The sequence below is a fragment of the Hetaerina americana genome, unplaced genomic scaffold (genome assembly GCF_022747635.1).
Source record: "Hetaerina americana unplaced genomic scaffold, ioHetAmer1.1.p SCAF_3, whole genome shotgun sequence".
Lineage (NCBI taxonomy): Eukaryota > Metazoa > Arthropoda > Insecta > Odonata > Calopterygidae > Hetaerina > Hetaerina americana.
This window is the reverse complement of record NW_027286874.1, coordinates 67,531,112-67,558,610: the sequence shown is the minus strand read 5'-3', so window position 1 is coordinate 67,558,610 and position 27,499 is coordinate 67,531,112. Positions and strand designations below refer to the sequence as shown.

The 27,499-nt window shown below is 37.0% G+C and overlaps 1 protein-coding gene across 1 annotated transcript; it reads left to right on the top strand.

Moving 5' to 3' along the window:
- The first annotated feature begins 10,708 nt into the window (after positions 1 to 10,708).
- LOC139690403 (xylulose kinase-like) lies at positions 10,709 to 26,872 on the top strand. Its single transcript, XM_071587841.1, has 12 exons — positions 10,709 to 10,938; positions 11,130 to 11,212; positions 12,581 to 12,731; positions 13,417 to 13,713; positions 14,294 to 14,425; positions 15,792 to 15,945; positions 17,358 to 17,502; positions 18,238 to 18,353; positions 21,598 to 21,771; positions 22,553 to 22,650; positions 25,458 to 25,619; positions 26,733 to 26,872. The coding sequence occupies exons 1-12, from the start codon at positions 10,897 to 10,899 to the stop codon at positions 26,790 to 26,792; spliced, it is 1,614 nt and encodes a 537-aa protein (XP_071443942.1). The 5' UTR covers positions 10,709 to 10,896; the 3' UTR covers positions 26,793 to 26,872.
- Positions 26,873 to 27,499: the final 627 nt, after the last annotated feature.

Genomic DNA, 27,499 nt, shown 5'->3' with positions numbered 1-27,499 from the left:
AACGAAAGTTTTACATAAAAATAAACAGCATTTAGAAATTTAAAATACGCTGGCATTACTGAAATAATCTCAACAGCCAAAAGTCAAGATTTGCAATAAAGCGTATACAAAATTCTGCTGCGAATTAAAAATTGGTGTTGAACCATTTAAATACCCCTTAATGTTATAATTGTTATCTGAGTAATGATAGCAATGTTATTTTAGCCGACAAATTCCAAAACAAAGTAAGAAATGTAAACTTCAAACACGAAGAAAATTTATCACTGCATTTTCACGAAAAGAGAAGACAGGAAGTAAGAACAACGCGATGTCAACTGAAAATATCTCACGTATGCAGGCAAACCGACAAAGGGCCATCCCGTAAACTGAACAATTGTCCAATAGTGCTTCGCAAGCCAAATGCGGAAGTTTCGACGCTAAGCTGTAAATTAGTCCAAACGAGGTCCACGTAGCAGTTAGCGGAGAGTTATCGAATACCTCACGGGACCTCTAATGTGCTCGGGTATTGTCTCACCACTGTAGCCCAGAGATGGTCAGAAGTGGGTAAGATAGAGAAAGCACAGTCCCCTCACCTGAGGCGGCCGTGGGAAAAGTCGAGCTCGCGTCCCGAACACGACCCAGGAGGCCATGGTGTGGGGATTGACTCGCGAGGCGCCGCTCGAGCTGACACGCTGGAGCGAGCGGATTGCTAGAGCGGAGGACGCGACGACCATTGATGGCGCCAGTTTCTACGATGGTGACACCCACTGAAATAGTCTCAATCTCGCCCCAAAATAAAGACGACTATCGCTCTATCTGAAGTAAGGAAGTATAGCCGTGGCACTCATGCACGCATGGAGGTGATTTTTTCTTAGTTTTCCGGTCTTAAAAACCCTTTATTAGACGCTGTTCGTTTTTTGAAGTGGAAGCTCAAAACGAAAGTCCGCAGGAAGTAGGTCAGGGAGGAAGTATCTTGCTCATAATTCTCCCTCCTCAACCTTCTTCCGGCCCATCGACCTCGTGAAATGATTACGTCTTCAGATATCAAGTGTAAATAGTCACATTAAGGTTTTATGAGGTTCGACAGTTATAAGTCTCCTGAGAGAATGCATCTCTGTCTTCAAATGGAATTTGGCGATCAGGTACGAAAAACTCACGCAAAAAACCACAACAAATGGAACACATTTTTGCATGTGAAACTATTCCTTTATCTGAAATCAGAATTATCGCTCGTATAAATATGAATGCTCGCATGTTAGCAATATAAAATAAACTATTGTGAAATAGTAGAGACGCATTTTTTGTATAGTCAATATGTACTACTCAAAATTAATTTATCATAATATATATATGTAGTTTGCGTTGCATTTTGAAGCAGAAAAGCTCTATTGCATAAAGTGGACACACATTAAGATGATATTTTTTCGGGATTTGTTGCAGAAAGAGAATGGCACAATTAAACAGAATAGAAGTGATAAAAAATTAGGATAGTCTCCTACAAATGTAAAATAAAATGTTTGTGCTAAATGAAAAAAGGAGTTGATTTCCGTACCTGATACACTGAAAAAGTACAACAGAACTAAAAGAATACTAGAAATAAAAAGGCAAACAAAGGGGAAGTGCTCTTGGGAAAATGAAGGAATGGACGGGAAAGCAACTCAAGGGGAGTTGGACGAATGCGAAGCATAAGAGAGGAGCCTAAAATTTGCATGCTCCTAAAACAAATACGCTCTGACGCCATCAGTTAACTGCAATTGATTACATATTCGTTCAACTTTCCTTTCACATTAATATATATTGTGATTTTTGACCCATTTTATGATCAGTCATAAATAATGTTAGTAAAAAGTATTTTTTTAATTTCTTATGACACGTGAAATTCCATGAGATTTTTTAAACAGATAGTACTGCTTCAACGACCGGGAGGACTTATATGGCTGCGTAGGACCGGGAGGACTGTCATATTGGTACTCTTTAAACAATAAGCTGTAGGGGGTCAGTAAGTTTTTCAGCTATCGGTATATAAGTATGTTCACCAACTGGTCAGAAATGTACGATATGTTTTGTTGAAAAATACACGCTTTTATTTAAATTATTACAGCAAGGTATCAAATTCTGAAGCGTGAAATAAACAAAAATTAATGGATTCAGAAAAATGCTGTCTCAGAAAAAGCCCTAGGAGATCGTTTTTACAGCAGCTTACTTCGGACCAACGAGAATGTTCTCAGATCAATCTTTTGAAAAGCAGTGACGCAACTACTTCAAGGGACTACTGGAGACGTCACCAGTACCAACTGAAACAAACATTCTTTCACGCTTACTATTTTTTTTACTAAAATGAAGAACAGAGTTGGCATGATGCGTAATGCTACAAAGCTATTCTTGAAAATTAAATAATCTGACCAAAATAGATACAATTAAATAATACTAAACACAATTCCATACTGCTCGAATAAAATTTAGTAATAGGGGTATCCATTGGATTCCGTAATCAGATATAAAAGATATTTATGAAACTGTGCCAATCTGTCTTTCTGAGATTTAACTATGTCTTAAGATGACACCCTCGATTTTTTGGAGACTTTTGCCACAATGAAAGACAGAGGAAGCTTCTTAAAAATCCCTTACGTCACATTCTCATAACTAATATTAGTATTATTATTCTCTTATGGACCGAAGCGTTACATTGACAGGCGCCATGAGCGTGATAAAGGGGAGCGAGTTCAGAGGAGCACTCATTATACCGCAAAGGTTTATAATAGGTACAGGTCATTTACGCGGTGCGCCGCGTGCACCCTGAACTACGAGAAGCTAAGCGTGTCAAGCCTGGGTTGCAGCAAACATCACTCTTAATCGTCGCCACCCTTCAATAGCCATGACGCCTACTTGTTTCTGCTGACGGTGGACACATAACTTAGACTTGCCAAGAAATTTCCATTGTGCCCAGGTCAATTTTTGGTTTTTGCCATAATTATCTATGTGGAGAGTATGGAGAAACTGTTAGGATAAGAAAAAGGAAATTGGAGAATTAACTTAAGAATTTGACAACTTTTGCTAACTACTGTTCCTATCAATTTTAATGTCCAAATTTTCACGTATTTTTTTTCAATTAGGCGGCCTTGAAACCATCACATGATTTTCAATTTCTAGCGAACGATCAAATTATCATGCGGTCGTGATCCAAATATTTTTCGTTAAATATTCGAGTTATCTGGCCCACTGTGGCTGGATGGAGGGGGCAAATTAGGAAAACGATGGGACAACTTAAGGCCCTTGAAAAAACAATCTTTGCTAACGCCTTTGAAGGGAAGGCTCATATTCAGACCAATGATTGCTTACGTTTGGCCGTACACCATGTGATGTCATTGGCTTCAAATGGAAGGTGTAATTTGAATATGCTTTGAAGCAAAATTGAGATTATCTGCTTGTGGTAGATAAAAAAATGTGCCAATTATTACCAAACTAACTCCAGTGCTACACTCTTGGCTGGCACTTGGCGTATTACTATGCTATTCCGGTTGTGTAACCTGTGACACTCAGTACCTGACGCAAGACGATGGGCATGTAATTGAACAAGAAGCTCTAGGAGAAAAGAAACATAAGAGAAGAATCACAGCTTTGATCCTCCAGATTTTTCGATACATGAATAATGCTATAGCATGAAAACCATATTAATTGATTAACCATTGGATCATTTTTTAGTCCCTCCCAGACTGACCTACTGGCTATGCTACTGCTTGCTGACCTCTGAGCAGTACCCCAATAATACGGAGAGCGACACGGTTCGAATGGATCATGGCAGTACCCATTCGTAATAATATGCCCTGGTAGTACCATGGAATGGGTGTCTATGAAGACAGAGCCAGAGCACATCGCTGGAATGTCTCGTGTCTCGATTCAAATCATTAAGCTGCAATGCAAAGTCCGAGCCAGCAGATAGGTTCGAACCAAAAGCCTCTAAGATAAGACTCGGAAAATACACCATCCCTTTACGCAGGCTAAACCGACTTCATCCGGTTTCTTCCGCCCAAGCCGAGTTGACGCAATCAATGATAATCACCAGGCTCTCGTGAGAAACGAATCCACGATTCAAAGCCGAGTGCGAAATACTACACCATGTTAGTAGATTCATTGTAGGATAATTTAAATAACTACTATACCCTTCGTCAACCGCACTGTATACTGAAATTGTAAAAACACCACTATTGAAATCGTTCAAACGTGTTACACAATAGCCCGCAAGCCGTCGCAAGGGCGTGTGGTGGGGGGTGTTAGGTCACCAGCCTTGCATGAACAATCCCAATCATGTTACCTCTACATAAATATTAGTTTGATCATGCACTCGAAAAATATTAATCACAAGGAATAAAGTACTTAAATTCAACAAATTCGATAACAGTTTACGATTATTCAGAGCATGCTGTAGAACTGTTTGAAAGGTGGGTCTATTTAAAAAAATAACATGCAGGATATCGACAAATATATTCACTACCAATTCCAATGATCTCATACATGATTGGTGTCATATCTATTTTGACCGCTAATGCTTCGAGGAAAAAACGGCATATTAAATCTATCCGTTCTACTATTATATATATATATATATATATATATATATATATATATATATATATATATATATATATATATATATATAATATATATACACACACACATATACATATACACATATATTCAAACACGTATATATGTGTGTGTGTATGTATGCGTGTGTGTGTTTAGAATGCGCTGACATGTAAAAACAATTTGCTCAGTTTATCATCCCTCGTAAGGATTCCAGTGAAACCAACCAAAAGAACCAAAGAAAATAGATTATTTTGTTGAAAACGTCTTGTTCGGCATGTTTTTTAATCGAGAGATTTACTTTAAGTCACCCTGGAACTGATCTTGTCTCTCATAGTACCCTCCTTATCCTAAAAATACAATATAAATACTACCTTGATCAAAAGGTTCCCGGAATAACCACCGTGTGGCGCTCCCATTGTTCCGATTTGAGTTCTGTTTTTTTTGTTAAATTGGTACATCTGTTGTTGATATTCCCTTTAAATCTTAGTGTCATAACTTGACATTTGCAAAAGTTACGGTCGGTTTTCGGTATGTCCATCAGTGCTTCCTGCGATTTTTCCATTACTTCCTCTCGGCTGCTAAAACGCGTTCCCCGTAATGGTTTTTTAACTCGATTGAACAGAAAGAAGTCACAGGGAGCCAAATCAGGTGAATTCGGTGGCTTTTGGATGGTATTTGTTGCATTTTTCGTCAAAAAATTACGAATAATGATAGCACTGTGCGACGGTGCGTTATCATGGTGCAAAATCCACGAGTTTTCTGCCCACATTTCTGGTCTCTTTCGGCGAATTGCTTCACGCAAACGTCTCATAACGCCCAAATAATACTCTTTGTTTACTGTCTGGCCTTCTGGCAAAAATTCATGATGCACTACACCGTTGTAATCCATGAAAACCGTCAGCATTGCCTTCTTTTTTGACTGAAAACGACGTGGTTTTTTTGGCCTCGGCTCATTTGGTGAACGCCATTCACTTGCCTGATGTCTGGATTGCGTGTCGTACTCATAAACCCACGTCTCGTCTCCAGTAATGATCCTTTTGATGAATGTGGGATCGGATTCAGCCTCGCAAATCATGTCTTTTGCGACGTCAACACGGTCTCTTTTTTGCATGAAATTGAGGTCTTTTGGCACCAACTTTGCTGCTACACGACGGAAACCCAAATCATTAACCACAATGTCTTGGGCGGATCCATAGGCAATGTTCAAGTCCTCCGCTATTTCTCTGATGGTTAGTTTGCGGTTATTGACCAACATTTCTTTTACTTTATCGATTTTTTCACCGACTTTCGATGTCGATGGTCTGCCACTGCGTTCATCATCTTCGATTGACTCACGACCACTTCTGAACCGCTCGTGCCACTGGTAAACGACCGTTTTTTTTAGAGAATCGTTGCCGAAACACTTTTCCAACATTTCCAACGTCCGTGCGCCACTAAATCCGTTTTTTACGCAAAATTTAATACAAGTTCGTTGTTGCAAATTTAAATCCATTTCTGCAATTGTAAAAAATCGCCAACACACACAGAGATAGATGTACTCTTGGCTACGTAACTTTTGCAAATGTCAAGTTATGACACTAAGATTTAAAGGGAATATCAACAACAGATGTACCAATTTAACAAAAAAAACAGAACTCAAATCGGAACGATGGGAGTGCCACACGGTGGTTATTCCGGGAACTTTTTGTTCAAGGTAGTATGTTATTAAAATATAAGAACCTGACTTCTGGGATATCGAGAACAGAGTCATAAACAGTAATAAGAACGTCTGGTTGTCGAAGGACCTAGGTGACGAAATATTTAGGGCTGTCGATTATTATGAAAATTCATTTCTCGCATTAGAAACCATCAAATACAACTTCCAGGCTTTGAAAAATAGCAATGCCTAACGACAAATTAGAATTAGCCAATTATTATGAGATTTGAATCCTCATCTCTGAGATAAGAAAGTTCATTGAAGGACATTCATAGAATAGCCAATCAAAGAGAACAATATAATTAAAACTTTTTATAGCAGAAATTTCAATTCTCTGCAAAGGAACGTAATACAAAAGTGCATTTTTCAAAGGACTTCTATGAATGAAACAATGCATTTTTGAAATATCATTGTCATTCCTCCTTTTAAAATTCCTATTTCTTCAGGCCGTTAACATTTTTCTCCGCCGGAAGTCACTTTTACTCTATATTTCACACAATTTCACGTAAATGTCGTCAGAAACATGTTGCAAAAAGAAGATTTTCCGGAAAATAGATGAATATTCAAGTATTTTAGTGAATTCTTACAGAATAACGACTTCATCTCTGCTGCCACAGATTTTACACTAAAAATGCATATTGGTGAAATTTTTCTGTTATTGACTTCACGAATAGAGCGTTAACGTCATGAATGATTGTGAGAAGCATATCGAAAGATAAAAACGACTGTCTAGATGAAACAACATTTTTTTAGTTTTTCTCAGCCATTTTTGGTTCAAATTAACGAAATTTTTTTCGTCCTCTTTTACGCCAATAAAGTCACTATGTAAATTTTTCTCTAATGGTTTTTCAGCATAACGTAAGGTCTTCATGAACTTGACGAAAAACGAATGAAAAGCAAGCACATGATTTCTCTTATATTTTCTTGCATCCTTCTTTCAAAGTAAATTTTTCCGGTATCCTTATCTTTATTTTCACCAGAGGAGCCTGTTGCGGTACATTTTTACGCTCCTGTTTCTGCAGTATAAAAAAGATGACATTTTGCTGCGTAATAACCCAGCTTAAAGTGAAAACAATAAAATGAAATTGAGCAACCATAGTACAGTCTGTCTCCCCCATGCAGTTAGAGAAATCGGCTCCATTATGTCAGAACGACTCTCTGATGTTCATAAACGTATATTAAGTAATCCTATCAATTACGCGTGGACAATGAAAGCTTCCATCAGTTCTCACTTTGCACGCAAGGAGATCTACTTTCCTCAGAAAAAGTTTTGAATACTTCAGGCCTTCTACCACGACTGAAAATCCAATTTGTTCTGCGTCGTGTGTTCGACTTGGACGTAAATATGTTATGATATACGTCGAAGTGTAGAACCAGGATTTAATTTCCTTTGATTCTGTTTGAAAGTAGGTGAGCTGAGTAATGGCACATAAAAATTAAAATTGCGTTTGTCAAGGGGAAAGAGATCAGTTTTTTTACAACTTTATATGTTAATGTTACATCCCCAATAAAGCGTAAATGTTGGTAGAAATATGGAGAGAAACGAACTCTGTCAATCAAGAAATTGTTTTTTATTATAAATATGATTTATTCCTTTAAAATCCCATTTCTTTAGATTTTAAACCTATCTACGCCTCAAACGTCCATCATGTAACAATTTTAATCTTATTTTCTCCAATATAATGAAAATGACGTTAATGACATGTCGATAGAAGATTTTCTGGAAAAATAAATGAATATTTAAGTATTAAAGTGGGTTTTACTTCAAAAATAATTTTTATCACATCGAATATCTTAATCGCACCGAAAAATTCCTTCATACAAAACTTTTACCCTACGGTTCCTCTGGATTGTAACGTAGTCTCGAGTTCACCCTATAATTTGTTAGAATGTCGCAAACTAACCGGTGTGAATCAAACATTTTTAGATGTATTTGGAGAGCCATATTTTTACAAAAAAACTATTACGTCTACTGTATAGCTGCATTAGCAAAATACTTGACGAACGTAGCGTAAAGAGTCGTAAAATGTCGAAAGAAAAAGAAGACGTATTTATTTTTCGAGGGTTCCGTACTATCTTTTACAAATTGACAGTCAGCGGATATTTTGCCTTGATTGATATCATAATAGTCAGTGCGTCAACATTTATTCCTCTGGTTTTTCCTATATGTAGCATTACTATACTCAGAAACATGACAAACAACGAATACTCTCTGAATGAATTACATGATTTATCAATTATTTTCGTGCAATTTCCTATCAAAGTAACTTTCTTATCCTGAATTGTCGATTCAGCATTGTCATCAAAACTTAATGACACACTACAAATTCTATGGGATTGACAAGCGATTAAAATGAAGTGGAATTGAAGAAGACGGGAGGTGGGCGAAGGAAGATGAAATAGAACAGGTTCACCCTATGGGCTGAGCAAAACAATAGGAGACTATTCAATGTGCAATCCAAACAGAGATAGGTAATGCAACCTGAAAATCTAACCAGCAACATGACCCTTTCCTGGACTTCGGCGTATCAATAACACTAAACAGTACATTCATAGCTTTACATATGATGATTTCCCTGGCCACGGCAATGCCCTCGAAACCTGACGGAGACGGTGGGAGCCAAAGATCTAATTATCGTACAAAATGAGGAATGGGAAAATACACGAGAAAGTTGAAGAGAGGGAAATACGATGCACAGTAAAGAACCATTTGAATTGGGTACACCTGACGATATAATGTGCTTGTTTATTAACTCAATAAAAGGAAATGCCCCTCAAGGAAGACCGAGGGCCAAATTACTCGTAGGCCAAGCGATGAGGGATATTACGGTGAATTAATTAGCACTAAGAAGGTAAGAGCAAAGGACTGCAGCAAACCAAATTTTTGTTTGAAATGTCAATTATGTTAAGTACGTAAAGCACTGAGTAAGTAAGCTTATTAGAGTATGGATTTTGATAAATGCATCTGAAAAAAATTTTAAACTTGAAGAACGGAAGGCTGCAGACAACCAATTTTGGAGATAAATACTGATGATGAAGTCATCGATAGATACGTACATCCGAAGATTAAAAAATCAGTGGTCAAGGCGAAGGTCTATCACTTTTCATAAAATGAGCAAATAACTGCATAAAAATACGAAGATCGTAAAATTCTAGAAATCCCAGATATCTTGGGTTTGAATAAAAATGACACTATTGGAAATATCAGCTGGTAACCCCAAATAATTACTTTCTGCCAATTACTGATTAGGTAAGACGAATCACATTGTGATTACTTGTGCCTTTTCAACCTAGCACCAAGACCATGCCTAAAGTCCATCAGCTGGTAACCCCAAATAATTACTTTTTGCCAATTACTGATCAGGTAAGACGAATCACATTGTGATTACTTGTGTCTTTTCAACCTAGCACCAAGACCATGCCTGAAGTACATGCTCTGCATCGGAACAATAAGCTGCAGGAAGGGAGCATGTCCCAAGGAATTTTCTTAAATAGTCATGTGCATTGCACATGGGACGCTATGATTTGTTCAATTATACATTTTCTTAATTGATAATCAACGTGTAAACTGGGATCTGGCATTAGTATTTTAATAAAAGAAGCCCGGCACATCTATATTTTTCAAACATTTAACTTTTTAGTGGCAATTAACATAATCCACGATTCTCCAAAACATTGTGATCAGCAACATTTCGTTGATTTTTTACTATGTTCGCCTAAATTACCAGAACTATGCCTAAGAATAAAATAGATAACTTCATTTTTACGTTAATTCGCGTCCATCAGTAAACGCAAATTTATCTGAAACATACATCTAATACATTATTTATCTAACTACTAAAACATTACTGCTTGCTGCAGAAAAAGTATTTTAGAAAAAATGTCGCCCATGAAGTCATGATTTACGAACTTTTAGTGACTTAACAATGACGGTTATTCGAACCACCTCGCGAATTCTTTATTGAATGCTGCTGCATCCGTGCTAACTCACTGCCGTGGGCATCATACTGATTAGGAAAGAGGAATCATATTGTGATTATTTGTGGCTTTACCGATATCCATAAGTAGTTTAAAAGATTTGATCGCTCAATAAGTAGAAAATATATCCAAACCTACTACGAAGGCCATGCCGTAAGTCCATGCTCTGTAGTGGAACAATAAGGTGCATGAAGTACTGCTGCTGATGCTGTTGGCTCCACTGTTGATGGGTAAATATAAACCGAGTCACTCAATACTAGCAAGTGCAATGAACATTAGTTGTTTCTCAACTAATGACTACAAAACCTTAACAACTTCACTTTGCCAAGAAGATACTTGGCGGGTTTTCTCTGAGCGCCCAAAGCGAAAAAAAGATGTTTGAAAAAACAAAACGATAACGAAAAATTCGAAGGGCAGGGTTATCTCTGGAGGAGTGGGAGTATTGGAGCCTTTTATAGACTTATCTCAGTATTGAAACAAATGTAATCAATATTCACGTTATGTGCGCTTGGAACGTACTTCTACTGGAGTTAGCGGTCAAAGCGTTCTAGCTGACTGATTTAGATGGCTGTTGTGGAAGAAGAAATATAAATTCATCTGACCCGCAAGCGGAATTTCAGAGTTTTGAATTAAAATTTTATGTTAGTGAATCTCAAATGAGTTCAACATATTTGGGCTTGGATTTTAGCACTCAACAGGTAGTTACCACAATTTTTACAATTGTAGTGAGAGTTTTCAAACATTAAACGAATCTTTAAATTACTCTGATCTAAGATGTTCGCCCTATAATTTCAGTAATATACGATTTGATGTTCATCATTGTTCTAGTGTTATATCCAATATTCAGGCTAATTAATATGCAATAATTGTGTAAAAATTCAATTTATAGCTTAAAGCGGTGGTTCTCAACGATGAACTCCAAATTATACATGAAACACACGTTCAGTTCGATTCGGATTTGCCAGAATTCAGGTACGTATTGTGTGTGTTCATCAATGTTTAATAAAAATTCGTTTGGAAGGGTGAAAATTGCACGGTATGTGTTAAGTGCTTAAGTTCTGACTAGCAAGAGATTTCAAGATGTAAAATGTATCAATGCCATTTAGCCGAGATATTAATCTAGTGTGAAAGTGTTTTCAATTGGTATCCCCCCGAGAATTCTATATTACTTAGCCCTTAAATAGTTTTTGTATTGGCTCTCATGGTGCATAAATAATTTAATTTTCCGTTATCTTTAGAGAGCCAATGAAGTCATCAAAAAAATACTTTGTTTTAGCATTTGCCGACATGTGCCAGTAAAATTGTTTAACCCTCCCATTAAATTAACCTAATGAAGAAATGACATAAAACAGCATGAAATGACAGCTGAAATAATTAGTAGTAAATTAAAGCTTAAGATCTCATTTTCATGGTCAGTGCCAGATTAATTCAGAGGATGGTGGGAAGAAAACCTTGTAGCTAGCCTGAAAATTAAGTTCATTTTAATCGCAAATATTAATATAAGTGATGCATTACTTAGGAAATTTCCTGGCTGGGAAAAGATTAGCTTAAAAGATCCTCCTTCTTAGCGGAGTTGTTACTGTTACAATGCGCACGTTGTACTAGGCTAAAATATGATACTGAGCCAAAAACCTTATGCTTGCATCCTTGATGCTAACTTCCACAACATTTCTTCAGAAAGTAATGCTTAGAATTGTAAATTAAGTATTGTTAGTTTCCCTATTCCACTTAATCCATATTTACCCCACCAGATTGATTAAATCAAGCAGTGCTTCTCAGTAGAAGTCAAAATTCCCAAATATTTTTGGGCAGTTGTAATTTTTCCAAGCAGATTACAGACCATGTGTAAACAAAAATTGCAAAAACGTTTTAATGACCTGAAAAACCTTTTGGATGAATGTTGGGCATGTGATACCTTGGTACTGTAATGAGCCCTTGGGTAGAACAAATTATACCATTTTAAAAACTGTTTATATTATTTCTCATATAATCATGCTAAAGTTATGACCTTAAAAATTGTAAATAAATCTAATATAATTGAATAGTGAGCATTTAGCTCCAACTTTTCCTATTGTAATTTTCTATTCTCCAGAAAATTTTATATCATATGAGTCATCCATTAGAATTGTTTTATTTGAATTTTTAACATTCACTGGTTTACATAGTCACTCATTCAGCTTGTATGTGAATGCCATCAAATTTTCTCTAATTAATATAGAATGGAAAGATGTCACAGAGAAGTGGAACAGTTTGGCCTGGTAAATCTAGTAAATGAAGGCATTTTTTTGGCAGAATCGGCGACAACTGATGTTTAAATTTTTATATTCTGTTTGCCCGTAGAACTCATGGAGGAGTTGTACAAAAGAGAGGTAGCAAGGAGGTTACTGTTCCCACTATTATGTGGGTTAAAGCTCTGGATATGCTCCTGGAAAAGCTACGAGTCTGTGGTGTAGACTTTTCTGAGATTGCAGCTCTGTCAGGCTCTGCTCAGGTAAGAAAGATTACCTGATGAAATCCTGCTTTTTGTTCAAGGAGGAACACACCTCTTAGGAATATTTTTTTCTGTTATGAGGGCACCACTCTAACTTCATTTAATTTATCTGTTGTTTTGTTGGGTGTCTTGGGTGAGAATAAAAGGTTTTTGGTGATCAATACATTATTGAGCTTCCACAATTTGTGAAATCCGTCACTTAAATAATTCTGTCTTGTTATCTTTCACCAGAAATGTATTATCAGGTGACTTATAATTTTTTGGCCTAAAAGTATGAAACTGAAGCAATATCCTTATTTTACGGAGTCAATTAATACATTGGACGCAGATGTTTAATTATATTTCGGCAAGCATTTCTAAATAATCAAAGATATTACGTGTTCTATAAACTGCCCAAATGAATCAAGGATATTAATAGTATGTGCTAACATTCATGAAATCTGTCTATAATATTTAATCTGCCCAAGAATTTTTGAAATTATCTTTCTTGTACATTCTTAATTGCATTTCTGCAATGATACCGGTTTCTGCATTTTGCATGAACTTATTTCGACCTGTCCTGTACATAGGTAATATGTCTTTGAATCAAACAAAATTATTATTATTGCTAGAATTAATCATCAATATCTAATTAGTTTACATCTGGCATTTAAAAGTGGAATCTTAATGCTTTCTCTCACTTAAGCAACATGGGTCGGTGTACTGGGGCCGTGGTGGGAAGGCTGCCTTGGCCTCCCTCAATCCGAGCAGGTTCCTCCACGAGCAGCTGGGCCTCCCCTCCATCCTATCAGTCCCCAATTCTCCAGTCTGGATGGACTCCTCCACCACCGCTCAGTGTCGCCGATTAGAATCAGGGAGTGTGGGTGGAGGTGGCTCGGTTGGAATGGCTCAGGTGACTGGCTCTCGAGCATATGAACGCTTCACTGCTGCCCAGATTGCCAAAATTGCAGAAACCAAATCCCAGGCATATGCTGCCACTGAAGTGAGTTCCATTGAAATAAAAGGTAGTCATCCATTTTATTCTGTGTACAGCATCTTTCTTTGACAAAGCCCATGATCTGAAATCAGTGTAAGTTCCAGTGTTGAATTCAAAGTCGGTATTATGACAACCTAGATGTATGTTTGAACACATGGCGTTGGTAAAACCTATTCTACAATGTTTGTCTATTGGTTAACAGAAAGAATTGAAACCCTGATGTGCATGCCCTAGTCTTTTACATGTATATGATGGCCTTAAAATGTTTTAAAAGTTGATGATAGTGAACCAACTTGCCTATCAAATAAAAACCAAGCTACCAAATTGGTTCCATATTCTTGTCAACTTCAGGCTCTGCATTGACAGATTGTAATAACATTCATTCAAATTTTATTGCTTTGCCTTGAATCACTTATTATTAAAAGACTATGTTCACATTTTTTGAGAACCTTGTTGGTGGTCAAGTTAATTTTTGTTTAAATCTCTGCCATTAGTGTAATGAATATGGTTTCGATTTTCTGTACTAATGAAAATGATCATTTGATGTATGTATCTTCTTTCTATTCGATATTTCTTCCATTTTCAGAGAATATCTCTCATAAGCAGTTTTGCTTGCTCATTATTCCTTGGTGACTATGCACCCATTGACTGGGCAGATGGATCTGGCATGAATCTCTTGAATATTGAGTCTAAGGATTGGTCTGATGATTGCTTGGAGGTAGGTACCTTGTGTAATAATTGTTTCTTATTAGGAATTATAATTTTTAATTATCAAGTTATAAATGGTATTGGTTTGGCATCTTAAAGGATAGAACATTCAGCTGCTTATCAGAGGGTCTGAGTTGTTCAAACCTTGGAGATGTCTCTGAACAACCCCAGTCACGTTGCAACTATGTATACCTGATAAACTATGGGTTGCACACGTAAACTTAACTGACCCTCCTATTCTGAATTTGTGAATTTCATGTGCTGCATTATTGATTACCAACAGTTGCCCTATATTTATCTATCAAATCAACCTTGATATTTTAGACTGATTATGTATGAAATATAAATTTGGCTTCTGTTATAATATCCCTTTATTCATTAATGTTTCATAAATATTTGGTTTAATGAGTCCAATACTTAAAAAAATATCTATTAACACAGGTTGTTCAATAATTGTTGATCATGCATTTTTATTCACACAATTCATTGGGTAAAAATTTAATTTATGTCATATTGTTAGCTTCTTGTGTAATGTATGTGTGGCACAAGTTTCAAGATTTGACTCCAGTATTGCATCAGCTGTAGCAAGTTGAAGGATATTCATTTTGCCTGTGGTAATGAGGACGTAACATGCAGCTAGCAATACTCCTGTGTTGAAATTTTTATGTGTTAGGTATGTAATGGTGCAGGAGGTGTGTAGTGAATCTACTCTTCCCTATAGTTCAGTTTGATCATGGTTTAAAATATTTATAGCAATTAGACAATTTCAAAGGAAGCTGTATCTGGAGTGTCAGTCACCACTCTTATGAAAGTAAACATTAACACCACTGCTGCCCTTGAAAGAGAATATCAATAAATAATATGTAGAGCATTATCAGAAATATTGAAAATTTAATTGGGTGCCATTCATAATCTTCACTCTCAATCAATGTGAAGTGCATTCCTCATCCTCTGTATAGTCCAGACCTATACCCATATGATGTTTTCCTGTTTGATATGTGAAAAAGCACCTTGGTGAAAAGCATTTTTCATCATCATAAGCAGTAATAAAGGCTGTTAAGATGATTTTGAAGGAAGAAGAACAAAATGGCTTCCAGCATTTCTTTAGACCCTGGAATAAAAGGTGAGACAAGCACATTGCATTCAGTGGTGAATACCTTCAGGGGGACCATCGGAATTTGGAGGATGAGGGATCATTATTTCTTGAACAGAATCTTATTCATGCACATGAATATATTAGTAAATGAATAGGTAATTTGAAAGTTTAGGGATGAGTTGAATGTGGTAATTCTTCAGTGCTGGTACATGTAATTATGTGCAATTATTGTCAATGCCTGACAATTAAATCCATGTTTTTTTCTCGTCACTCTCAACAGTTGTGCGCTCCTATGCTGCGGGGTAAACTTGGTGCAACAACGCATTCCTTTGCAAATCTTGGACCAATTTCACCTTATTTTGTGGAGCGTTTTGGTTTTAGCCCAGAGTGCAGAGTGATTGCATTTACTGGGGATAATCCAGCATCATTAGTGGGTATGAAGTGGAAAAAATGTTTGCCATCTCAAAACTTAATGCTATGAAATCCCTTTGTACCTGATTAATCACAGCGTTGCACAGTAACTGAAAATCACATATTAATATCCTAAGCATTTAAATATTTGTGATCAATTTTTTTGTTTACTCTGCTTGGCATATCTTAAGATTCCAGATGAATCATTTGTGAATGCATGTTAGCTTTTGACTTAGCTATCTGGAAATAGATTCACAGATGACCAAGTGTATTACATAGAGTTACTTATTCCACCCGTTCCATAGTTGTAATGTCTTCTTGATGTACAGGGTTCGTCCGGAAAATAAGTGTACTGAGCTCAGGAAAAAAAATTTATTACACTTTTACATATCTTAAGCTAATATTCCTCAAAATAGGACCCTTGTGAGTCGATACACTTGTTCCAGCGGCGTTCCCATTCCTGGAACGCTCCCGCGAAGGCATCATCGGGAACCTCTCGAAGACACGTCGTCACGGTCTCTTTGACGGCGTCCAAAGTCCCGTATCGCGTTCCTTTCAAACTCCTCTTTATCTTCGGGAACAGAAAGAAGTCCGGTGGTGTCAAGTCCGGGCTGTAGGGCGGGTACGGCAGCGTTGCCACGCCGTGCTTGGCCAAGAAGTCCGACACGACAAGCGCGGTGTGAGACGGCGCATTGTCGTGATGCAGCCGCCAGATGTTTTTGATCGCTGGCCGGACGCGGGCGACTCGTTTTCGAAGCCTGTCGAGCATTACACTGCTCTGCTATCATCCGAACACTAAGACGACGATCAGAGTTCAGTACATCGCGAACTTTTCGCACATTTTCGTCGGTGAGTGTCGTTGATGGGCGTCCAGGCCGTGGTTCGTCGTCGACCTCTTCTCTGCCCTCCACGAACATCTTGTGCCACCGAAAGATCATGTTTCTGGACATGGCTGACTCCCCGTAAGCCTGGTTAATCATACCGACAGTTTCGGTAGACGATTTCCCAAGCTTTACCGCAAATTTGATGGAATAACGCTGCTCCAAAAACTTCGGCATCGCGTTCCGTGACGTGGGTCGAGCGTGGAGGTTCGTGTTAACAGAGCTCCTCACTACACCACAGCTCAGAGCCGACTGCCTTTTTCAGCGTCGCTTGCCAACATAACCCCCTCCAATTGCAGCCCGTCAGAGCGGTGCTGGGCGCGCCTGGAGCGGCGGGAAAAAATCAGTACACTTATTTTCCGGACGAACCCTGTATCTTCCTTATTCTTAGGTCCTGTATCTTTCTCTCAATTCAGTTATCAAGTTTATGCATGTGAACAGTTTGGTAGAGCATGAAATACCTATTTGTTGATTAGTTCAGCTTGCATGAAGAAGTTGTCACTAATGTAATTATATTTTTGTTTCACTTCAACTTGCTTCGTAAATTTAACCAGGTATGAGACTTCAAGAAGGTGACATTGCTGTAAGCTTAGGCACAAGTGATACCGTGTTTATGTGGCTATCTGAACCAAAGACCATTACAGAAGGACATGTTCTCTGCAATCCAGTGAATAAAGATGCCTACATGGCCTTGCTATGGTAATTCAGAATTTAATAATATTTCAGTTTTAAAACTTTCCAATTTATTATGCATGCTAGTAGTAGTAGTAGTAGTTTTGAGGGGAGGCGACCGACAGCTAAGGTCATTTGCGCCATAGGGGATGGATAGGAAAGGATGAAGGGTGGAGAGAAACCCGGCGTCGGCATTAGCCTACTCTTTACGAAAGGCGCCAAGGGGTCCACAGTTTAACGTCCCATCCGACGGACGGCGTACTCACTCAAAGTGCCCTCCACAAAGCACCTCAAGTAGGGATCGAGATACCTCTGAAAAATATTCAACACCGCCGGGTTCAAATCCCGGCGGTGTTGAATATTTGAGATATCCCTACTTGAGGTGCTTTGTGGAGGGCACTTTGAGTGAGTACGCCGTCCGTCGGATGGGACGTTAAACTGTGGACCCCTTGGCGCCTTTCGTAAAGAGTAGGCTAATGCCGACGCCAGGTTTCTCTCCACCCTTCATCCTTTCCTATCCATCCCCTATGGCGCAAATGACCTTAGCTGTCGGTCGCCTCCCCTCAAAACTACTACTACTTATGCATGCTACTGCTGTCGAGATACTGCCATGAAGGTAAAAATTGTCATTTTCAGAGGGAGAGTTATTTACTTCCTTTAAAAGATTTTAAGCAGCCTCTTCAATAATTTATTTTTGCTGCAAATTAAGTGCCACTCACCGCCTGTTTAACTCATTCTCCTCTGTCCATATCTCTTTTTCAGCTTTAAAAATGGTTCTTTGACTCGGGAAAGAATACGGGACATCAGTGCTGATGGCTCATGGGAAATATTTGATGAGTTACTGAACAATACACCTCGGGGAAACTTTGGAAATATGGGTATGTGTTTCTGGGTGAATTCTAAGATTTTTTAACTTTAATCTCAGTAAAATGAATATTTTAGTCATCTTGTGAAAGTGACTGATGCTCAACAAACAGAAAAAATATTTCAAACTTCACTGCAGTGAAAGATAGTAAACTGTATTTGTTTCCACGTTGATAAAAACAGGTGTTGCCTTCTCTAAGGTGAAATCAGCTGTTAACTGCATTAAATAAAATTGTAAGAATACAAATTTTTCAGTTCAATGAATGAATTTTGCAAAATATACATATTTACGTACATATATGCGGGTTGCTGTGGTCCAGGGGTAGAGCATTGGACTACTGACCGGAGAGCCCAGGTTTGATTCCCGGGCAAGCTTCTCTGGGCACCTGTAGCTCCACCCAAGCCATGTGATTTTTTGGGTTCCAGATCTTCCTGGGAAACCATAACCGACACAGGGAAAGGAACTGGCCCCCCCACCCTGATGTGTCATATTCACATGCTGCAAATTTGACAGGATGTTATTATATGTTCAGGATAAACTTTCTTTATCTGTAGTTCAACCTTTATGGGCACAGTTGTCGCTTGCAGGAGATGTACTTAACTGCACATACTTTTTGCATGCTGCACATCAAAAGAAGAAAGTTGCCTCATTTTTGTAATGTTATGTCCTTAGTTTTGATCAAATAATCATTCTTGCCAGTCTTATTTGCCCCAATATCTTGATGGTGTTAGAAGAGAGATTAAATACAACGGTAGTTAGAAAGATTCTTAAAATCACCACCAGGTATCAGTGCAAGCGCAGCGAGTTTCCCATGTAGTAATAGGTTATCTTTTATGAGTAAGCATGTAATGCGTCAGTGCTCTGGGAAGAGATATGTGGTGCAGATGCCTCTCTGTTGTTCTTCCCTTGTACTGATTTGTGAAAATGGAAAAAATTTAGATTCAAACAGTAATTAAATACTTCATAAAAAAAGTTAGGAAAGCAGAGTAAATTCATGTGGACCTTCTGATCCTTCTGGGGGCTCTGCTCCTTCAAATTCAACTGTTGCCAAGTGGACGAATGGGTTTAAGTTTGGTCACGACCGCCTAGATAATGATCCTCATAGTTGTCGATCAAAAGATGCCACTACCCCAGAAATTATTGTAAAAGTGCATTAAATGGTCATGGAGGATCGCCGACTGAATGTGCGAGAAATTCTGAAGCTGTATGGATGTCATTTGAACAGGTATATCACATTTTAACTGTGGAATTGAATATGAGGAAATTATCTGCTTGTTGGATGCTGTGACTCTTGACGCAGGATCACAAACGCATCAGAATGGAAATTTCTGAGCAATGTTTGCCCTGTTTCAAGTGAAACCAACAAGATTTTCTGTGCTGGTTTATGACCACAAATGAAACTTGGGTCAATTACTAAATCCCAGAGACAACAGCAGTCAAAGCAGTGGAAACATGTTGATTCACTACCACCAAATAAAGCAGAGGCAATTCAATCGGCTGGAAAGGTGATGGTTTTAGTTTTCTAGGATGCATAAGGGATTATTTTGACAGATCATCTTCCCACTGGTCAAGGAATTGGTGGACAATATTAGGCTAACTTCCTGGACCACCTACAGCAAAAGATACACAAAAAAGGACAGATTTGGCAAGGAAGAAAGTCATCTTCCATAAAGTCAATGCACGCACACACGTGTCGTGGCCGTGGCGAAAATATGTGAACTAACATACGAATTGTTACCACACCAACCTTATTCACCTGATTTAGCTCCATCAGATTTCCATCTCATCCCCAAGGTCAAAATTTCCCTTGGATGGAGATTCTTTTCCAACAAAGAACTAACAGCTAAAGTAAGCAGGTATTTAGCAGGCTTGAAGGAATCTAATTTTCGAAATGGGATCAAGACATTGGTACATCGCTGGACCTGGTGCATTAGTATACAGGGAGACTGCATTTAAAAATAAGAATGTTTCACTGAGGTTAATCGTTTATTTCTATTCCATTCTGTGAACTTTTCTAATTACCCTTGTACTTGGAGTGCCAATGTTTTATGTTGAGGAATTTTGTCATTTCTTGATTAGTTCAAGACCTTCCTCTCATCTTCTCATTGATATGTTTGACATTGCTTTGTCTGATCTAGGGTTACACACGATAAGAATTGACAGATTTAGAACTGGGGTTAGGGGGTTACCATCCTTGAAAACTGGGTATGGAAAAAAGCCTTGGAATTATCCTGGAGAAAACCTGAACTTTAGCAACAAAACCTGCCATTTTGAAGAAATTATGTTGTGTTTAGCAGAAAATAGAAGTTGAGCCGTAGAAGAAATCATAACTCATTTGAATTTAATATGAATGGCTAATTTATCAATGTTTTTTAGCTAGAGGCTTTCAGTGTGTCACCTAAGTGTCAGGGCATTGTTAGCACTCATCTAGACACTTAAAAATAGTAAAAAAAACTTATATAAAAATATAAATCTGAACTGCCAGGTGAGGTAATCTCTTAATCATAAGTGGGATTATTATTTAGGTGATCCAACAAATTCATAAAACTATTTTTATGAATTAATATTATATCAATGAATGTGTATGCTCAAAGGGGGAAATGCTGAAATATTTGCAGAAGTAAATTTACAAGTGTTCTTTGGATTGCATCATGGGTATGAGGTAGTAAAAATGGTTGCACATAACCTTGAATAATGAATTTTTATCCGTGTAAACCTGGAATCAGAAAACATCTAAATGCTGACCACCCTGTTTGAAAAAAATATGCTTTCTTATATTGATATTTAAGTTCTTTGCTGTAAAAGTTTCTCTGCAAAACATGCCTGAGATAAAATATTAGTAATATGAATAAAAGTAATGTAAAAATAAAATGGTAGGGAAAGAAATACCGTGGAGATCTGAGCCCATGATAAAAGTGATGGTAATTTTTATTCAGGGTGAGTTTATGTATGCTCTCATGTACTGATTCTGAGGAAATGGTGTTATCATGTAGATAGCACTGAAATATTTACTTATTTTAAAGAAACTAAGATCCAATCAGTTCAAAGGCAAAACAAATCTCATAAATTTATGTATTGCTCCAAACAAAACATTTGCATTGAAATATGTGAAGCAGTTGACATAATGTACCATTTTTCAAACTTTGTCATCTTTAACCTTTCTATTTCTATATGTTCTGTTTTCTCAGAGTATTTTGGTGATTGCGAGTAATTTACATGTTCCAGTGCTAATCCATCTCATTTGCATTTTTTGTCAGGTCTGTATTTTGACTCTCAGGAAATACTGCCTAATGCAATTGGTGATTATCGGGTTAACAAAGCAGGTGATAAACTATCAAGGTTCACTAGCAGTGAAGTTGAAGTAAGGGCACTGATTGAAGGGCAATTCATTGCCAAGCGGGCCCATGCTGAGGATTTGGGTTTCAAAATTGGTAAGAAGGAATTTCAATGTGATTTCTCAGAAAATGTTAACTTTAGTCATAATGTATCTTATAATCCCATATGCTGCCTCTCCATTTGAAACAAGAACTTCGAATTGTCCCACTTGAGCTTTTTTCAATACAACCTGTCCTTAATCGATTTCCATGTGGACAAAATATATGTGGGCTGTCCAGAAAGTAACCTCCATTTTCATGTAGTAGTAGTGGGATGTAGTGGAGGAAGCTGAATGGTTGCTCTAATGACTCACCCAGTAGGTCAGTACATCTTGAGCTACAGTGGTTGGAACCTGGCATGCTTGTTGTTTGTTTACAATAGGCAGTCAAAATGAATAATATGCGATGTGGGAGTTCGATTCAGTGATAAGGTTTTTACTGATAAAAAAATTCAAAGCCGCTGACATTTGTCTGGAAATTTGTGTTCTGTACAGACCAAATGTGGAGTGACAAGAGTTGTGCATCAGTGTTGTTGTTCATTTAAGTTGGAACACAAATGTCCATGATGATGACAGAAGTAGTACCCGTCTGTGGCGAACAATGGACTGCTCATGAAAATTGATGAAAAAGTCTGTGAAAACTGGCATTTTAGGATATCTGAAATCTATAGAAAGCTTTCCACAAATTTCTATGACTCTTTTGCGTGGAAACATGACTGAAAAGTTAGGTTGCCATATATTTTGTGCTAATCTTGATGAGGAATTTCAAGATGCCATCATTGGTTGGTTGCAATCTCAGGTGCTGAGATATTTTAAATTTTCATTACTTTTTGTTCAAGGTAAGGAAACTAGAGTACTGGCCACTGGAGGAGCATCAATCAATACAGCAATTTTGCAAGTGCTAGCAGATGTTTTCAATGCTCCAGTGTATGTTCAGGTAAGTTAAAAATTGTGATCAATTAGATTTTAAAGTGGTAGTTTAAATATAGACATTTAAAGTTATTATTTGAAACTGGCCACTGTAAATGCTAGGAGCGTGTAAAAATGTTAAGAAGTATGCTCTAAGCCACATCCAAATCTTTTGAGAAATTATGTTAAATTCAATTCTATTGATATTAAGTAACCATTACCATTAATACATGTGCATAATTTACTTATCTACAATCCCAATATTTACTCAGTTATGCCAGCTGGTTCCTCCTCCAGCACCATCCATTTATACCTAATCTATTCATATGGGATATAATCTCATTACACCCTTCAAGTCACATTATCTTCGAATAATATTTAAGAGAGAGAGTTTCTATTTATTGCAAGTGATAAACTTTGAATACCCTAAGCTTTTTTTATTTTATTTATCATATTGTCAAGATTACTAAGAGAATCTGATTTGTAAATTGTTGGCCTGCAGCCAAAATTTCAAGCCGTCAAAAAGATGTTAATGAAGGAAGGATCCAAGGGAGAAATAAAAATTTGCAGGAGCATTGATATTCAAATTTCATGACTTCGAAGATTAGTCTCTGAAATACAGTAGTCAGCACTAGCATCATCTATATAAATGTATAAAAGTTAATAATAAAGTAATTAACGCACCCAATCTTCATGTAAGTGAAACATTGAATCCTAAATTATAATCCAGAGTCCCCAATGCCTAGTTTTTTGCAAGGAAGGAATGTGTGTTAAATTCTTCCCCCAACTGCTGCCACTTATGCTCGTCCATAATTTAGCAATACACGCCTTGAGTCAGAGGCAGGTTATGACTTCAGGGAGTGCGTGCAGACCGAAAGACATCACTTAACATTCATATATTCAAAATGGAAATTATCGTGTGTTTATTTTGTATTTAAAATCAAGGTAAAGGAATAATACTAAATTTACAATAAAAATGTGTTGCCACTTTAATTTCAGTTAACCCATCATGATGGAATCTTTCTGTAAAACTGCTCTTTGCAACTGTTTCGCTCTTTTGTTTCAACAATAATTGGCAAATTTGCAATTCAGGTCATTGTATAAATTGAATTTTATGCAACCCATTTGATGGCAAACCAAAGGGGAATAATAAAACCAAGTTAGTTTAAGTGGTAAGGGTAGAGCTCACACAGTAATAAGACCAATGGCATGTGAAATTCCAACATCATGGTAGGGGGGCCGGTTCCTTTCAGCGTACCACCAATGTTTTCCCAGAAAGTCGTGGTAACCAAAAAATCACACAGCTAGAGTGAAGCTGAGGATGCCCTTAGTTTTTTAATGTCGTCCCCAGAGAGGTTAGTAGTCCAGTCCTCTATCCACTGGACTACCACATCCCCCTGAGGCAAATAATTTGGTTGCTAAATGTATGTATTTACTAAATACTCAATGGCTTACTACATGTGATATGAAAATATCAACTCATTATGGCTCATTCCGTATAATTTCCTATCATCTTTCCACTTAGCTTAGAAGTAAACTGTGAGCTGATCAGTTGAGATAAAAGTAGCTGTTAGTAATTAGGTGAGGAGTGCTAATCCCACAGGGATTACGTAAAGCCTAATGAATGATGTACTTAATAGATACAACAGTCACATGCATTGCCTTTTCTCAGTTTTACATGGAATATTTTATCTTCCTCAACTCTGCCTGCTGGCTTACCACTCCATTCCCAGTCCATTTCTCAAAACCAGACTAGTTGCTGGAAAAGCATGCCCCCTCCCTTCTCGTAGTGCAGTCAGCTGGTAACATTCTCTCATGTGCTAGATTTTTTCTGAGGGCAGAAATAAGAGAAAAACCTATCCTAGTCTACACCATTCATATATTTGCTTCCCAAGCTATGTCATCTGTGTAAAATACTTCCCTAGAAACTAGAAGTGTTGGCATTGAGATAGCAACTCAGTGGAAGGTGTCAAAATTCAGTAAACTTCTTCAAGGTTATAAACTAAAAGATGTTTTCAATCCAGACAATACAGGGTTATGTGCTTCCAGCAAAAACAATGTCTTGCAGAGGGTAAAAATATCATGGAAGGAATCTGAGAAAACAAATATTTACTGTCTTTTATTGATCACAAATGCAGTTGGCAGCGAAAAACTTCAGCTCTAGTGGTTGGTAAATCAAAGAGTCCTTGGTGCATCCTAGGTCAAATATGTAAAAACATTGCCAACTAGATATACAGCCAATTCCAAGTCATGAATGAACCAAATAATATTTTAGGGTAAGCTTTATGCTCTAGATACTAAAATGAGGTCACATAACATGAAAATTATGTTATTATGATCAGTGTCTATCCCATCCGCATGGCATATACTTGAGAAATATAGTTACAATTTTTTCCTGTAAATTGTAATAGTGAACTCCAAACACTGGATTTAAGCATAATTCACTCATTTAAGGTACGTTATTGAAGAACAGTTGTATAGAAATGTATATCCCTGCATAATTGCGTTAGGAATGTAAAGGCAATCAAATTAAATGTACTGGATGCTTTGCACTACATATCATGGGCTTGGAAACAAGTTAAGAACTGTACAATTTACAACTGCTTTAGGAAGGCTGGTATTTAATGTTTATTGTGATGAAGAAATTTCAGTTGAAATTATTTGTAATGATGATGATACTATAGACTAAGATTTCAGTATTTAAGCATGTAAAATTGAACATTCTCGTTTTCCCACTATTTGCATTTTACCTTTTCTTGGTATCCCTATAAAAGTGCAAATAAGGGGTTTTAATGTATTTCATGATTGAGTTTGGACATAATTGCATTATTTTAGGAATCGACTAACTCAGCTGTCTTAGGCGCTGCTTATCAAGCCAAGCATGGATATGTACAAGGCTCAGGTGATGGGAATGAGAATGACAATTCCCTTGAAGCAGTTACTGCCTGCCTACCTCCCCCTTCCTTGGTTTGTTCTCCATTTAAAGATGCAGCCGAGGTAACCATTCTAATTATTATATATTTATCTACATATATATTGGTAATTTTGGCCCATTTTTACCATGGGATTGAAAAGTCTTTTAAGAAAGACAGTGGTCTCATGTTTTGTACAATCTATGGTACTATATCTGTAATCCTTTGATCAGGATAGAGGGAAAGGAAATATAAAATAGTTATTAGATTCAGCATTTAGGTCAGAGATGATTTTTAAATCCTTCTCTTCTGAAATTGATGATTACAGGCTCTATTTGGTGAAAATTCATGATCACTGAATAATTAAACTTGGTATTTTTTCACAAAATTTTATTACACTACTACAGGTTTCAATTAATAGGTGATGTCATCAGGTATTACGTTATCATACCCGATGATGTCACCTATGCATCAAAACCAATAGTAGTGTAATACATTTTTATGAAAAAATACCAAGTTTAATTATTCACTGGTCCACCTCTTCTGCACCAATAGCTAACTTTTTTCTGGTCTCAAAGAAAAGAGAACAGCAAACTTTGGTGTGCTATGCATTATCCCTTGATTTAATGTGATTTTCTTAGGTTTTCCCTTTCTCCTACCCTTTTATTTCCCACCTTATTTTTTTTTATTTGATTTTATAAAATCAAATATATATTATTTGAAATAATAAATTTTAAATAATACATATTTGATTTTATAAAATTTCCCTGCATGACTTTTGAAAGAAATGTACTTAATTGTAAATATTGAAACCATATCAGTTCTTGATCCATGGTTATTAGCCTTCATACTATTGCAGTAAGTGATAGATGTGGATTGGCAACATCTTCACTATGAAGGAGATGGAAGAAGATGACGAAGTTAAGAGAGGGTGTCTATCATTGACTTGAAAATTGAATCTACTGGATTATTATTTTAAATGCTAGTATTTCACTTGCAATCCAAGAATCATGAGAATATAATTTGAAATTAAATTCAGCAAGTGGTACCAAAATTGGCATTGCTCAATGTGATGGGATACCTTTCCCATTCAATTATGTTTATGTACCTATATAATTACTTATTATAATTTGTGTTATAGAAGTTATTCTATTTAAAATCCAACCAATTCTCATTCTCGTTTCTCTTTTTTTTATAGGTGTATAACCCAATGATTACCAGATATCGAAAAATAATCAGTGCAATTGGGAATTATTGACTTTAATAATTTAACTTCATATATGGTGCTAAATGGTTGTAGTAATTTATTAATTTTATAATATTTATACATTTTATCCTTTTGGGACGTTGTGTTAATTTTACACTTGGAAAAAAATATATATTTTTTTAGCAAAGCTTTTCCTGTGTTTTATGCACTTTAATGCTTAATACCCTTGACTCCTCACATTTAAAATTAATGATTCCCATGTTAATTTTGAGAAAATTATTTGGCATTAAATTTCCTTCTTCCTAATGATTGGCTTTCTATCTAATGCTGCAAGGTTGTAATGAGGCTTTTTGCTAAAGGTGATACTTAATAATCACTGACTCTGCATGTTGCCATTTCATACAGGTTTCAGTTTAGCTCCAGTAACTAATATGACATGGGGCCAATCTAGGGTTACCACATTCCATTGAATATTTACATGCTATAGTATAAATCAGGGTTTTCAGTCTAACTCAAACATGCACAGATATCAAAGCAGTTTATGTAAATTAATTTATCATATCATGTGGCTTTTCTACAATGGGCTGAGGGGAATGGAGTACTAATTGATGATTCTCTCAGAGATTTTTAAGTAAACCTGTAGCCCATGGGTAAATAGCTAAATCCAAGTGTCTTTATATCAAACCCAGGATAGTAGCTACTTTGTGTATGGTAAAAGAGTATGGTGTGCCACCCATGCAGTATGGCATGGGTCACCC